Source organism: Alosa sapidissima, chromosome 10, assembly GCF_018492685.1.
Source record: "Alosa sapidissima isolate fAloSap1 chromosome 10, fAloSap1.pri, whole genome shotgun sequence".
Taxonomy (NCBI): domain Eukaryota; kingdom Metazoa; phylum Chordata; class Actinopteri; order Clupeiformes; family Clupeidae; genus Alosa; species Alosa sapidissima.
This window is the reverse complement of record NC_055966.1, coordinates 7,749,341-7,765,573: the sequence shown is the minus strand read 5'-3', so window position 1 is coordinate 7,765,573 and position 16,233 is coordinate 7,749,341. Positions and strand designations below refer to the sequence as shown.

The following is a 16,233-nucleotide window of genomic DNA, read 5'->3' as shown; positions in this document are numbered from 1 at the left end:
AGGCACAAAAACAGAGCAAAATTTAGTTTCTTTATTAAAAGCAGCATCTATGATTTACAGCACTTTTTACAGAAAAGGATGACAATCACACACACACACATCACCACTTTATCTGAGTCTTCAGTATATTCTGTGGTCTCTTATTGCCAATTCATAATTCCATGAACATTGGTTTAATTTTTACAAATGACATTAAATTAGCTCCATTAAAATACAGTACAATTCCCCCATTGGCAGATATATAAAGTAATTTGAAAAACTCAGACTTTCCTTTCATAAAACCTGGATCAGAACAGAAACAGAAAAATGCAAATATTTCTTGTAACGTTCACACAAGTTCTTGAAATAACACGTTATTTCAGAGTGATATTGATGCAAGGTTCATTGCATAATTCTTTCTCTTACAATCTCACAGGTCCCATGGATTCCATAGGACCCATCATACTGTATGGCTGGTTAGGACTAGTAGCCTTGGCCTATACTAAAAAAACAAAACACCCATTCTGTCATATGTATAGAAAGTAAATATGATTTATACAGACATTTTAGAGTACTGACATTTTTGTCAACAAACAGGCCTTTCATCTATGTATGTCTTTCACCAACACCTACATCATAAACCCTCCAAGCCAAGTCCACCGCAGCTCTCTTCACTTGTTCCTCTTATAGATCTTCTTAGCGAAGTTGAGGAAGACTGCATGGGGCAGGTTTTGGGCGTGGCACTCGATGAGCTTTAGGAGCCGCTGGTAGCTCTGCTCCTCGTACTCGTGATACTGCATGGGCATCTCCAGCGTATCATACAGCGCCTTCACCCTCTCCACACTCACTGCGTCGCTGCGTCCGTAACACACCTGGGCCAAAAGGCATCACAAACACACAGGTTTAACATGTGGTCCACAATTGTAACCCAATACACTTACCGAATATGTCAATCCTGTTTAATTGAGTCCTGAACACCCTAATAATCTTATCTGATTCCCACATACAATATACCATTTAGTTGATTTTAACAGTCTTAGACACTTGTAATAATAAATTGGATTTATATAGTGCTTCTCATCTGCAAAGACAGATCTCAAAGCACTTTTCCGCTGCTTAAAGTATGACGGATCATGGTGAGCGCATGTGTCTTATGTAGTGTTACTATCATCTGCATTCGTATTTGTGTCCCTCCACAGCCACCGTACCTCCAGCTCTTTCCTCTGTTCAGGGGTCATGATCCCCAGAGCAGTCACCACCAGCCAGCTGCATTTGTTGTCCTGGATGTCCGTGCCAATCTTTCCTGTCACCGCAGGGTCGCCATAGCAATCCAGATAGTCATCCTAGTGACGATAAACAAACTCTCTCAAGTCATACAGGAGAACCCACAAAAGCTGAGTAAATGTTTCGGTTTTGTATATCAGAGTTCAGCAAAGGGTCTAGCGATATCTATACTCTATAGACCAGTACCTGAATCTGAAAAAACTCTCCCATTTCCAGTAAGATATGCTTAGCATTGTTGTGTTCAACTTCATTTTCAATGCCAGCCTGTGGATTAAATAACAGACATTTAAACTTTAGCTTTATTGCAAAATCATAGTAACATGTATTGTTGCATGCGTGCGCACACGGACCCACGGACACACACACACACACACACACACACACACACACACACACCATGTACATAGCTGCGGCCACAGGGAGGTAGAAGGAGTAGAATGCAGTCTTGTACTTTACAATGGCTTTATACCTGAGAAAGACATTGATGAGGAAACAGGATTAGTTATTACAATAAAGTAAACCATTTCAAACTACTTCTTTAAGCACTCCCCAAAACAGAAAAGCACACACAAAAACTAACACACACAAAATACATTAATTATTTTCACTTGCAATATTATATTCTTTGGATAGAGGAAAGAATGGCTTTTATAGTCCTATAGTGCACAGCTTCCTCACCTCTCCATACTGAAGCGGTTCAGGTCGACTTTATGAGGGGGAGCGGTCATCAAGTCCAACGTCTGTCCTAGTTCTGTCTGAAAGGAGGTCTAGAGGAACACTGAAGTATTACATCATCATCCTATACACATGTCCCATTCCCTGTATTGCTCTGGATGGTTCATGGTAAATGGTTATGCTGTCATGTCATACTACATCCCACTCATGAGGATTTCTGGTATGTGTGAACAGACATGGTTACTATTGCATTCATCTATGTGTGAGTCTTACCTCTGTGAAGAGCTCTAGCAAGTGCACATAGTAGGGCTGCCGTCTGCAGTGCCTGCGCAGAATACGATAGATAGCCCCCTCAAGAAGGAATGCATCATTGATGGCGTCCAAACCAATTCCGTCCTGATGTCAAACACATGAGCAGCCGTTAGAAGGCCCCTGATCATAGAACACTAGTGGATTAATTAAACATCTATTACAGTATGCAAATCCACTCTCTGCTTCTGCTGATGACATGCTATTTTTGGTTAATCCCTGACCTTAAAGCAAAATTAGTCACTACTGGATGAAAATGTGTGCGTGCACAGGTGACGCAGAGATAACAAGAGGAACTAGGGCCTTACATAAGTGCCACTTGCAACTTCATCTATGATACAGTATTTGTCATCACGAAAACCAAACACACTAAGGATACTCTACAAGCAACCCCTCCTGGAAAAAAAAACCCTGAAACTCTCTTTCTCAAATGTGAGAACAGAGGTGTACGGTCTTACCCTCTTATACCAACAAGGCTGTCCTCTGCGGGTCAGTGAAGCGTCCATAATGTCATCTGCCACCAGGAAAAAAGCCTGGAGCTAGAACAAGAGGAAGCAGAGTGGACTGTGAAAGAACAAAAGGAATAGAAGACACTTTGCCTGTTTGTGTGTGTGTGTTTGAGACAGAGAAAGAGAGAGAGAGACATGCACAGAATAGAGTATGAGTCTGCATCAATGAGACAGCATCCAACATGTTCAAACTAAGCATCAGGCAGAGTTCTGCAACGGGTCGGGTACCCGCATAAAAGTTGCTAAAATGGATTGTGAAACTCCTAAAATAAAACATAAATGAAAAATATGTGCAACATTTGTATGTCTAAATTACCATTATACCACATCGCAAATATGGGTATTAGTCAAGGATAGGCTAAGATCTTTGAATATCACATCACTACTGCGACTTGAATTTCTTCGATTCATCTCGTAGTTGGAATGTTGCCAGCATAGGCACAGGCCTACATATAGGCTACCTATTATTTGTGATTTGACATGCTCAGGTTATGTTTTTCTTGTAATATTAATAGGTCTATTTGTGTAATGCTCTGATGCAGCAAGCTTTGGGCTATGGTTCGTTATTGTAAGATTTAAGTAAGTAAGTATAAGTATATATACTTTTGCTCCCGTGAGGGAAATTTAGTCTCTACATTTATCCCAATCCGTGAATTAGTGAAACACACTCAGCACACAGTGAACACACAGTGAGGTGAAGCACACACTAATTTCGGCGCAGTGAGTTGGCTGCAACAACAGCGGCGCTCGGGGAGCAGTGAGGGGTTAGGTGCCTTGCTCAAGGGCACTTCAGCCGTGCCTACTGGTCGGGGTTCGAACCGGCAACCCTCCAGTTGTCCGAAGCGCTAACCAGTAGGCCACGGCTTCCCCCAATTTAGCCCTAATGCAAAATGTTAAAGAAAAATGCACAAGGAACCTAACGTTCCGCCTAGCTTCACTCACATCCATCTGGGACCTCTTCCGTTAAGAGTGATTTCTGCACCAGATTTTATGGTAGAGCCATTCAGGGCGCAGGGTGGGAGTTTCATAGATGTGACATAGCGTAGAAGCGACTGTGAGACTGTTATCAGCGTCACGGGTTGGCTTCGATGTGAGTGGTTTAAGTAGCACGTCAATAGATGACGGACAAGTGGCTTATCCAATCATATGCAAGCATTTTTTGATTAGGCCCAGCCTTCTGAAGCACCACTCCAATGGATTGATCCCAGATGGATGAGTGGAGCTAGGCGGAACGAAATTCATCTGGCGAGAGTCAGGTTACAAGGAACCACCTTTCCATTCATTTTCATAGACACATATATTTTGCAGTGATGCTTCCATCCTCACCAGTTCAATACACCACCCAACCAACACTGCACGCTGAACATCATCGGCGGTCAGTTTGGCTGGAGGGACCAGTTCTCGCAAAGAGCCAATCACAGAGAGGCCTCGGTTCCTTTTGCCTCCGGGCGCATTGTAGAGCAGCACCTGATAATGACAAAAAGAGGAAGGTCAGATGAGACAGAACATGCTCACACTGTAGCGTAACTGTCTTTTTGTTCACTGAATGTAGCCAATAATATATTTCTCACATATTTCCAATTGATTTCATCAAGACCGTTGTTTCTTATGCACACTGTCAGTAAGACCGTATGCCAATTTAGAGGCATAAAGCAAGAAGCAAAATGCAACTAACAAAGCTTGTGACAGTTTATCTTATGGTGGCAACTTCGACTACCTCTCTGAGTCTGTTGAGTGCATCAGTGAGGACAGGATCGGTCAAATCATCCTCTGTGAGCTCGGACACCAGCTCCTTAAACTGTCTTTCGAACAGCTGGGCGTCTGTCATGCCCTGATGCTGGACACCGTTACTGCATCTGCCGTCTCCCTGTAAAAAGAAAAGGACACTTTCAGACGTGTACTGTTGTTTTGTTTCAAAGGAAGTTCGTCGCAAGTGGTATATCACCTTGCAAAAAGTTAATTGCTTAATTGCTGCAAGACCAGTCGTCAGTGTAACCGACAGCAAGTCAATGTTCGAAATAAAAACAACACAACGCAGGGAACCTATATGCGCAAGGTTAGCAGTAAGCCAAGTCCATGTACGGATCAAGTAAATGACTAAAGCATTCAGCACAGATCACAGTCACGGATCACATCGCTGTAAATTCAGTGAACCGATTATAGCTAGCAACAAATCCCCGAACTGTGAGACACTAGCTCACTAGGCAATGCGATAACATCATGCAAGCATTGTAACATCACCCAAATTCTGCTAATATATTCTTCATGTAATGACTTGTAATGTAATGATCCCCTTACCATGATTGTCGCCTTCAAGAACAGTAATCGTTCGTAGTGCAGGAGTAGGCTACAACTGTATGTGCCAACTATGATGGTGTTATACCTGTCATGCAATTTGTGCGACAGCCCACATGACAGAGTGTCTTCTTAGGAATGTAGTTTTCGTTGTACATTAATCCGACTTCACGGGAGCACCTTCAAACTACAAGTTCCACAAAATACTTCTGTGTAGGAAAGGCACGGCACAAAAAGCTTCATATGACATTCCAGGTTGTCATTGGATAACGCCATCGAACGAGGATTGGCTTCAGAATTGTCTGCCAATGCAAAGGCTTTGGAGGTGGAGCTGAATGTCAGGGGACTATCGAACTGTTTTCTGCGCCGCTCGTCTAGAGGTTACTGTCCGTGACGACACCACTGAAGAGTCAATCTTTGTGAGGCCACTGAATTAATAACTAATATGGTTATTAAAGCAGAATTTCTGTATTTGATGGAAAAATGCAAATGCAATGATATTTAAGTCTCATTTGTTAGCTAGTGTATCTAAAAAGCGTCAGCCAAATGTAATGTAATGTATCACAACATCCAGAGTAGGCTATATCAGAAGGCTACGACACATCAGAACTTGGAAAAAATATACTTCTCTGGATAAACTACATTTTTCCTGACATCAACACTCTTACTGTTTCAATATAGTCGAGTGATTATTTTACTGGCTTGACCTGACATCAACATAAAAAGTATCAAGTTCCCAATACATATTACAGAGCTCCAGTAGCCTTGGGTCTATATTATGTCACTAAACCGGCATTTTGCATTTCATGGTATTTCTAACACACTACCTCATTCCATGTCTGATAGCAGGTTATTCATTTTGATTATTCATCTCCATCTAGCCTACTTGTTGTCAGAAGTAGTCAGATTATACTTCTGGACTAAGCAGACGCTTCGGTCCTAAGCAGGTTATTGGTTATGTGTTTGAGAATTCTGGCGATGGCACTGTCAGGTTACTGTCATTTATTTCCATGTATGTGATTTATTAGAATCCCCTGATTTGAGTCTGAGGCAAAACTGGGCTCGTCCGGGATTTGAACCCGGGACCTCTCGCACCCTAAGCGAGAATCATACCCCTAGACCAACGAGCCATGCCATTGTGTTATAAGATTAGTGTTACCCAAACCTTTTTTTATCGCGTGGTATAGATACACGCTATAACAAAATAAGCACATATGATACTACTGAACATAAAAGTGACAAAATAACAGGTTTCATGTCCCACTTCTTAAGAACTTAAAGTAGGTTAATTTAGGCAGTATCAGCCTAAATTGTATGCGGCTAATTGTGCTGTAGCCTACGCCAAAATCCTTGACATCACAGTAGACGAAGGTGCAAAATGGTATGCATGTAATTAAAATAGTCAGTTAAGTCCAGAAATGATTGCATGAGATGTGTTTTAGCATACCTAGCCTAAAATATCGACTGTTTATGAACGAATGCACGCAGCTATGAGGCACAGCGTTTTAGAATGTCCCCACACTGGCAAACATGTCATGAAAGGGTATTTTCCAGTGGTCTTTCATCATATTCCATCATACATTTTAAAACATGCAGTAAATCGAACAACAGGGATAGGCAGCTTTTTGGCGTTTTCGGTTTCCGAAACTGACTGCAGTTCACCGAGAAGGCACTCGCAAGCGACCTCAGAGTGCATGGAACAGAGTAAAAGGAGTAACAGGGCAGGGGCCTGGCAGGGGCAGTATGCATGGTAAGGTTCTCCCTTTTTAGACATTCTCTGGGTGCTCTATGAGAGTGTGTGTCATGGTGGTAGTGCAAATAATTCCAACAGTGCAAGAATAAAGTCTAGAGACCAGCAATATAAGAGCATAATTATGTAGACATAATAATATAAAAACTATAGCAGTGCAAGGTGCAAATGGGATAAAGTTTAGTAGAAAGTAGGAGAGACACAAATCAACAGTCAATATTATAGGTTAGAAGTAATAGAGTTACAGCCATTAGTCACGAGCTTCGTGTAGCCTATTAGCCGGCTAGCGGGAAAATTGCCTATAAACTATGCCATGAGGGTGAGGGTGTTATGTGTAACAATTATAAGCCCGGCGGCCAGAGCGAGGCTACAGGGTACTTGCCGCCATTACACCTCAGTGCAGCAGATGGTGGAGGTAATGCACTCCGTTTGTAAAATGCCAAAAAAAAAGCTCACCAAAAAAGGAGGGTTTGCTGGCCTCAGAGGCCTGTTCTTTTCTTCAGTGAGTTTTCTTCTTCAGTGAGTAGGAAAGACCGAAAGTACATGGCATACAAACATCAGATCCACTATGAAATCTATAAAGAGAGGCTCCGCACAGGGGTCATCCCTATGTTCCCTCCGCACATATAACTGTGAAATATGCAAAGCAAGACAGTCTTCCTAACATCATCAGTAGAAGTTCAAATAACACTCGTGTAGGCCTAGGACTACTTTCAACCGTCGAAAAGTTAACAAATCCCCCTCACAGCACCTGAACTTCTCTCAACTAATATATGCAATGACTCGCATCTTTTTTTCAAAGGTAAAATTGACAAAATCAGATTCAACATATCTGCTCAATTAATTCAACATGATGTCAGAGTTACGGCTGCGAAACACTCGAAAAACAGTAGGCTACACAATCTCAGCTCTTCCACATGTGGCTTAAACACCTACCAATTTCTTCAGAACTGTTTTCCACCTCAGATGTCCTTCACAATATAGGCTAAATGTATCATTGCTGTCTGGCACTTTTCCTAAGTCACTGAAAACTGTTGAAAGCCACTCAAGAAGAATAACCTGAATGCATGCTAAACAATTATTTCAGGCCCATATCATCTACCTTTTATTGGCAAAATGATTGAAAAAATAGTCTTCAATAGGCCTAACCACCTTTCTAACATCAAATGGGTATTTTGATTACTTTCAGGTTTCCGGGCAAATCACAGCACTGAAACAGCTGACAGCCTAGCCTACGCCTCAATACAGATTCAGGTAAAACATCAGTCCAGTTGCATGCGATGTCGCCGGTTTGGGCGCTTTGTCACGCTGATCAAAATACCAATTTAATTGACTGGCTTCTTTTCACAAAAGGCGAAATATTGATTGGAGTTCACACAGTTAGTAGATTATTACTGTAGCCTAGACACTGGATTTTAAGCCTAGGCTAGCCTACATGTAAACTGCTCTCCGACAGGAACGAAACCACTAGGGGCGGTTTTACTCCCTTTACGAAATGGTTAAAATGTTTAGTAGCCTATGTTGATCAATAGCCCTCTACTGCCGCCTGTTGTTGTCTTCAAATGGGTGTACTCCAATCAACCGTGAATCAGAATTATTTGGATTGTAAAATGATTTTATTTTTTGCGTAGGAAATATATTTTATAAGTTGTCGTGGCCGAGTGGTTAAGGCGATGGACTAGAAATCCATTGGGGTCTCCCCGCGCAGGTTCGAATCCTGCCGACAACGTAACATTTTCCGCAACATTAGAAATATCAATTAGACTATTGTTGCAATCGCGCAGCAACCTGAATAAGCACAGTTAAAACCTGACGGTGGAAGAAATTGTGTCCTGTCTTGTTACAGAATTACGCTACCTAATTATGCACAGTTTTATTAATTATTTATTTGCAACTAGCAAGAAATATCACACCTTTTTATAGGCCTACTCTGAATGTTCTTTCTATAATAACTTTTCCGTATCCAACATTATAGACGGCATCACAAAAGGCTACTAGATCAAATCACAGGATCAAATGCACTTAACTTCCTGAAAAGTCATGTGGTCAGATCTCCATATCGGACGGAGACCACTAGGTGTCAGGATTTACCTGCACCATATTTAGAAGCTGGGCAAGCCTAGCGGTGTTTCAGAAAGTCAGCATCTGTCGGAAAAGAAGATTTACAATTACAGCCAACTCCCACTCGTTTCATATTGCATACGGTTTTTGCCCATTGCTTTAACACTTTTTGCACAACTTTGGCTCATTGTGTCAAAGCTTTACACACAAGCGCACAAGACTCAACACTGGGAAATAAATCATTCACATCTATGTCAAATTGAAACTCTGCTATCAAAACCTAACAATCCTTTGTCAAAATGTCACTCTGATGACAAAATGATACACAGTTGCATCATATACACTTTCAGATTAGCAGCAACACACTAGTGTACTTTATATTGTAATGATCTGAGCCTAGCTGTTGATGACTGTGCTCCCATGATGCTGTTCGGTTGATGTGTTATGTTGAATGTTAATGTTAACCATGCAAGTTACCAATGTTGTGCGTCCTGACTGTCGTGTTTATGTTTATAGTTGATTACAGTGTTCATAACCGGGTCAAACTAGTGTGTGTTGTAGATACAGCCTCACATAGATGTTTAGTGCTGGAGCATAAGGGCCAGGTCTGGCTCGGTATTATACATTTGTGTGTTGTGGTGCATAACCAATAAAAACCTTCCTAAGACAACTTTGCGAGATTGTTACGATAGTGAAAAACTGAACACCAATCAGCCAGCTACAAATAGGTCTCAGCTGAGCTATTTGGAGAACTTTGCAAGCATGGAGGCAGGGAGAGCAAGAGGCAGAGTAAGAAGAATACAAAGAGAGAGAGGAGTGGGAGGTGGTTGAAGAGGCTATGCACGGAACAATATTTCAGTTGATATTAGAGAAACTTTGGTGGATCATGTGATAAATCATGGCCTGACAATGAGGGAAGCTGGGCAGAGAGTCCACCACATCTAAGCCTGTTTTACAGTGTATTTTTGATTTTACAGTATTTTTTGTATTACTGCATTTACTGTAATGTACTATAGTACTGTGGCGTACAGTAGAGTTGGTATCATTTTTAACCTTACAGTAGCCTACTTTCATTTTTGTTTTTTGTCTAAACCTTTGTTGAAAAATAAAAAAACATAACAAAAACTGTAAGTGTTGCATTGAGCTTCACAAAATGCTAACTGATAATCTGAAGAAAAGCAGTGAAAATTAGACTGCTGTGTTTTATATTGTAACAATCTTGCAAAGTGTCTTAGAAAGGTCTTTATTGGTTACGCACCAAAACACATGAACGCATAATGCCGGGCCAGACCTGGCCCTTATGCTCCAGCACTAAACATCTATGTGAGGCTGTATCTACAACACACACTAGTTAGACCCGGTTATGAACACTGCAATCAACTATAAACATAAACACGACAGTCAGGACGCACAACATTGGTAACTTGCATGGTTAACATTAACATTCAACATAACACATCAACCGAACAGCATCATGGGAGCACAGTCATCAACAGCTAGGCTCAGATCATTACACAGCCCCCCGAGACTTAGTCCATGTCCCCTTGACTCAAGTCTTACCCTACGTCAGTCCATGAGCCTGGCTGGGACGCGACGCTGGCGTTGTGGGCGCCCCGCTGTCGCGGCGGTGACTTCCGGTGAAGGCTGCACGGTGACCGGTGTTAGAGCCACAGCTCCATTGTCACCAAGTTCCACAGAGTCAGTGTCAAAGTCTCCACGACCCTCAGCTGAGGCCAGGGGTCGATACGGGGCCAGTCGATCACGGTGGAGAGCCACAACTCTCCGACGCTTAATCAGTCTCACACAATAGACCACATCAGACAGCTTCTCTAAGACATCGCACGGTCCGACCCACTGGCTAGTGAGTTTCGGGGAAATGCCTTTCTTTCTCTCCGGGCAGTACACCCAAACTTTATCGCCGGGCTGGAACTCCTGGCCGCGACAGCGCGTATCGTAAGCTCGCTTTTGACGTATTCCAGCTTCACTCATAGCCTGCCTGGCCAACTCGTGTACTCCTTTCAGTCTCTCGCATAGCTGCTTGTAGTATTCCAGCCCTGGCTTACCTCCAATCTCCGCTTCCGGAGACGAACCGAACACCAAGTCCACTGGCGTGCGTAGCTCTCGCCCGAACATCAGAGCTGCCGGTGTGCATTTCGATGACTCTTGCACCGCTGTGCGATATGCCCAGAGCACCAGGGGCAAGTGTAAGTCCCAGTCCTTTTGTCGGCGGTCGGCCAATATGGCCAGCTGCATTGCTAGAGTCCGATTAAACCGTTCCACCAGCCCGTCGCTTTGTGGATGCAGAGGTATCGTTCTCGTTTTCCGGATGCCCATGCGCTGGCAAACCTCAGCAAACACCTCTGCCTCGAAATTCCGCCCTTGGTCGCTATGGACCTCTTCCGGTGCCCCGAACCGGCAGAACATCTCAGTGACCAGTCTGTCCGCTGTCGTGTGGGCGCTCTGATCTGGCACCGCATACGCCTCCGGCCACTTAGTGAAATAGTCCATGGCCATGACCACGTAGCGATTTCCCCGCTCTGTGACTGGCAGTGGGCCCATGACATCGACGGCTACCCGCTCCATGGGAGCCCCGACTGCGTATTGCTGCAGCGGAGCGTGCGAGCGCCGCGTGGGGCCCTTCTTCGCTGTGCAGGCGTCACAGCAGTGAACATGCAGTTCAACGTCCAGCCTGCATCCCGGCCAATAGAAGTGGCCTCTCAGCCGACGAAGAGTCTTTGCAATGCCGAAATGAGCCGCCCCCACTGCCCCATGCACATGTTCCAGTACACAGGCTCGTAATCCAGCAGGAACCAGCAACTGGAAAATGTCAGATTGCCTATCGGGAGCTCGCCAGTGTCTATACAACAGTCCTTGACGTGCTACTATTCCCGGCCACTGTGAATAAATCGCTTTGGTCTCTGGATCGAGTGCTGATATGTCAGTCCATGGCGGTCGCTGACCGGCTTCGATCCATGACCACACTCGGCCGAGCGTGGCGTCTTCCGATTGCGCCTTCCGGATCTCCTCCCTCGACATCACGTCCACCGGCGACTGCGTCCATGGCCCCAGCTGCCGCTCTGCAGTGCTGCGTTGTGGCGTTGGGCTGCGGTGCGTTGTCTCCGGTCTCTCGATCACTTTAGCTGGTAGCGGAAGGCGGCGAGACGACCTCGGGGTGCTGTTGGCGAGCGTTGACTCTCTCGCTGGCGTGAAGCTGGCAAGCGGTGGCTCTCTTGATGGCGCGGCGCTGGCGAGCGTTGGCTCCCTCAATGGCGTGCTGTTGGCGAGCGTTGACCCTCTCGTTGGCGCGACGCTGGCTAGCGTTGAAAACAGCGACTCTCTCTCTCTCTGCCAGCGGTGATGCAGCCTGTAGCTGACGAGCGGGCTCCGGTTGAGCCGCGGCCAGGCTCCTCTCCTCCCTCCGGTGGAAGTGTTGGCACTGGTCTGTTGCCGTGAAGGCGACCCACCTGGTGTCGAATCTCCATGTCGTAGTCCTGGAGCGTCTCCAACCAGTGAGCCAGCTGGCCCTCTGGTTCTTTGAAGTTCAGCAGCCAGGTGAGCGACGTGTGGTCCGTTCTCAGCAGGAACCGTTTGCCGTAGAGGTAGGTTCGGAAATGGCGCACTGCCACCACCACAGCCAACAGTTCTCAGCGTGTCACGCAGTAATTCTTCTCCGCTCGGTCCAGTGAGCGGCTGAAGTATGCAACCACTTGCTCGCCCTGCTCGCCTGCTTGTGAGAGGACGGCGCCGACGCCCACATCGCTGGCGTCAGTGTCCAGGATAAACGGCAGTCGAGGGTCAGGGAAGGCGAGCACCGGGGCCTCGCATAGCGCCCTCCGCAGCCGCCGGAATGCCGCGTCGCACTCTCGTGTCCACTTGAAGATCTGGCCTTTGTGCGTCAATCGATGCAGCTGGCTGGCGACTGTAGCAAAGTCCCGAATGAAGCGCCGGTAATATAACGCCAGGCCCAGGAAGCTCCGCAGCTCAGCACCGTCGCGTGGAACAGGCCAACGTCTCACCGTCTCCACCTTAGCTGGGTCGGTGGCCACTCCGGCAGCCCCCACGACATGGCCCAGGAACCCGGTTTGCCTCCGGAACAGGTGGCACTTTTTCGGGTGCAGTTTGAGCCCAGCACCTCGTATGGCGTCGAACACCTTCTCCAGATGTCCTATGGCACCGGTGAAGTCTGTTGCATGACACAGGATGTCGTCCAGGTAAACCACGCAGCATGTTCGTGGAATGCCCGCCAGGACACGCTCCATTAGCCGCTCAAAGTTCGCTGGCCCGTTGCATAGGCCGAACGGAAATACCCGGAACTGCCACAGCCCTTGCCCGATGGTAAACGCTGTCTTCGGCTGAGCTTCCGGGGCTAACTGCCAGTAGCCACTGCGTAAGTCCAGCGAGCTAAACCAGCAGGAGCCAGCAATGCTGTCCAGCGCATCGTCAATGCGGGGGAGCGGGTAGGAGTCTTTCCGGGTTACCTGGTTGAGGCGCCTGTAGTCAACACAGAACCGCCATGAGCCGTCCTTCTTCCGGACGAGTACAGCCGGCTCAGCCCAGGGACTACTGCTTGGCTCTATCACTCCTGCCGCGGCCATTTCCTTGATCTTTTCTTCAGCTGCTTGTCGTTTGGCGAACGGTAAGCGATGAGGCTGAAGTCGAATGGGCCGGGCATTTCCGGTGTCGATATCGTGTTGGACCAGGCTCGTTCGGGTGCAGTCCTCATCTCTTGCAGTGAAGATGTCGGTGTACGCTGCTAGTAGTCTCCGCACCTGGCTACCCTGTGTTTCACTCAGCCCCTCACAGCTACGAGTGCAGAGTTCATTTACGGCTTGCCTTGTCTCTACAGAGGGCCGCGCTCTCTGAGCGGAGAGTGGTGTTTGCTCAACCCGCTCTCTTGGCTCCTCCCTGGTGGGCGTGAGCTGAGCAGTGGCGGCCTCAGCGAGCGGACCTGGATGAGACCTGTTGTTTTCGCGGGCTTGAGTTTCGCGGGCTTGTGTGGGGAGGGGCGGAGACTCAGCAAGCGGACCTGGATGATACCTGTTGTTTTCGCGGGCTTGAGTTTCGCGGGCTTGTGTGGGGAGGGGCGGAGTCTTGGATGGCGAGCACTCTTTGCGAGTTTGCTTCCTGCGGGCTTGTGTGGAGCGAGTTGGAGAGTTCTTCGTCGCGCCAGCTCTCCGCACTTCATGCTCTGTTTTCCCCACCGTGTACAACACTACGCTGCTCGTCCCTAAGTGTAGTGTGAACCGGGAAATGTCCACCACAGCCCCCCATTTCTCTAGCACGTCCAGGCCGAGAATGCAATCATCCTGAATGCTAGCCAACCAAAGCCGGCGGCTCGCCGTCTTACCGTTGATGCACACGCACACCACTTTTTGTCCATACAGTTCCGCTCGCTCTCCGGTAACTGTTGTGATGCGTGTTTTTGTCTCTTCCCAGCCTCTGGGTCTGGCTACCAGCGTGCCGGGTAAGAGACCGGGGCGCACCAGCGAGATGGTGGAGCCAGTATCGATCAAGGCACGACACTGAGTCCCGTCTAGCGTACAGTCCACATAGAGTCCTCTTGTTTGGCCGAGCCGGCCCAGTCGTATGCAGTCCATAGCCAGGGAGGTAGTGAAACTTGAAGGTGGCATCCCTCCCGCCGTGCCACCCCCCTCTAGTTTGACTGGGGCGGGACAGTACCTCGCGATGTGACCCGGTTCGCCACACCGGTAGCATCCGTCTCCGCTGGCCGGCCTCTTCCACTCGCGTGGGCGGCGTTGTGGTGGCTGTGCTGTGGTCTGTCGCGTCGTCTCCAACTCCTCCATGTCTTCCTCCATCGATGTCTGGCGTACACAATGCCTCGACTCCGTTGTGTGGAAGATGTTTTCCACCCGTTCGGCCTCCGCGAGCGCCACGGCCAGTGAGCTGGGGGCGCTCAGGCGAAGGTGTTCTCTCAGCCGCTCCGGGTGGATGCCTCGCACAAACACTTCCAGTGCCATCTCTTCATGTAGACTCTGGCTGTACGTTGGGTAGCCCTGCCGGGCATACAGCTGCAGGTCAGCCGCAAACTTGCCCAGTCTCTCGCCCTTGTGGCGCCGTCTGGAAGCGAGTTGTTCGCGAGCATCGCTGGTGAAGATCCTCTGGCCGAATCGTCGTTGCAGAGCGGCCTCGATTGCAGTCCAGGTTGCTTGCTCTGCCGGTGGCAGGTCTTCTAATACTTGTAGCGCTTCCCCCTCCAGAGCCAACGCCACCTGTACGCCCGTTCTCTCCGCCGACCAGCCATTCAGCTCGGCTGCCAGCCGGACCTGCACCAGGTATGTCGCCAGCGGCCTCTCACCATTGTAGCGGGGCAATTTGGCGTTGGAGCGCCCTTCTGCCGCCGTCGCACCGGGGACCAGCCGATTTCCATCGCTCCCGTGTGGAGCGGGTTCCAGTGGCGGGATGCTGCCATTAGCCCGGTTCGTCTCCTCCTGTGGCCTGGGGCGGTTTTCTTCGTTACGGTCACGCTGCAGGCTGGCTCCGTCTGCTGGGCCCAGCAGGTGGCCATGGGCGAGCACACTGTCGAAGAGCCGTCTTGGCAGGAAACTCATCATCGCCGGGGTATCGGTCGTAGCTTTCTACTCCCGTCCAGTAGGGGTCGGCATCCCACTTCTGACACCAATGTAACAATCTTGCAAAGTTGTCTTAGAAAGGTCTTTATTGGTTACGCACCATAACACACGAACGCATAATGCCGGGCCAGACCTGGCCCTTATGCTCCAGCACTAAACATCTATGTGAGGCTGTATCTACAACACACACTAGTAAGACCCGGTTATGAACACTGTAATCAACTAAGCCTCCACTTGGTGGCCATATTGCAACGCTTTTTGGGCACTCATCGGGCAACCTATTCGCCTTATTCACCCGGCTGCCATAACGAGGCTGAGGGGTACACTTGCCATTACACCTCAGTCCAGCAGATGGTGCTAATGCACTCCGTTTGCAAACTGCCAAAAAAAGCTCACCGATTAAAGAAGAAGGGTTCACTGGCCTGTTTTTCTTCAGTGAATTGTTTTTTAGCAGTTTGCAAACGGAGTGCATTACCACCACCATCTGCTGGACTGAGGTGTAATGACAAGTGTACCCCTCAGACTCGTAATGGCTGCCGGGTGAATAAGGCGAATTCGGCAGAAATGCACGTGCGCAAGGCTTCACGACACCAATCTTGCTCCAGCAGCGAGTTCACAACACGATTGGCACGATGTCTTCACAACACACTATATGATTGGCTCAATGTATTCACATCACACCACATGATTGGCTCAATGTATTCACATGTCGACGTTTTGCCGAGGAAGGGCTGGGATATGTGTAGACAACGGCCATATTGGCGTTACAAACTATCCCCAT

General features: G+C 47.6%; 1 protein-coding gene and 2 non-coding genes across 3 annotated transcripts; 1 reads left to right on the top strand and 2 right to left on the bottom strand.

Annotated features, from left to right (window-relative positions):
- Positions 1-17: 17 nt before the first annotated feature.
- Positions 18-5,198, bottom strand: fdps (farnesyl diphosphate synthase (farnesyl pyrophosphate synthetase, dimethylallyltranstransferase, geranyltranstransferase)). Its single transcript, XM_042106035.1, has 10 exons — positions 5,055-5,198; positions 4,474-4,623; positions 4,083-4,223; positions 2,706-2,786; positions 2,212-2,334; positions 1,942-2,030; positions 1,660-1,732; positions 1,450-1,527; positions 1,188-1,322; positions 18-851 (listed from the first exon to the last, which is right to left on the bottom strand). The coding sequence occupies exons 1-10, from the start codon at positions 5,055-5,057 to the stop codon at positions 651-653; spliced, it is 1,074 nt and encodes a 357-aa protein (XP_041961969.1). The 5' UTR covers positions 5,058-5,198; the 3' UTR covers positions 18-650.
- Positions 5,199-6,109: 911 nt separating this feature from the next.
- Positions 6,110-6,181, bottom strand: trnap-agg. The gene has a single exon. It is a non-coding gene; the product is annotated as a tRNA-Pro (tRNA).
- A 2,267-nt stretch (positions 6,182-8,448) lies between these two features.
- On the top strand, positions 8,449-8,530 carry trnas-aga. The gene has a single exon. It is a non-coding gene; the product is annotated as a tRNA-Ser (tRNA).
- The last annotated feature ends 7,703 nt before the right edge of the window (positions 8,531-16,233 follow it).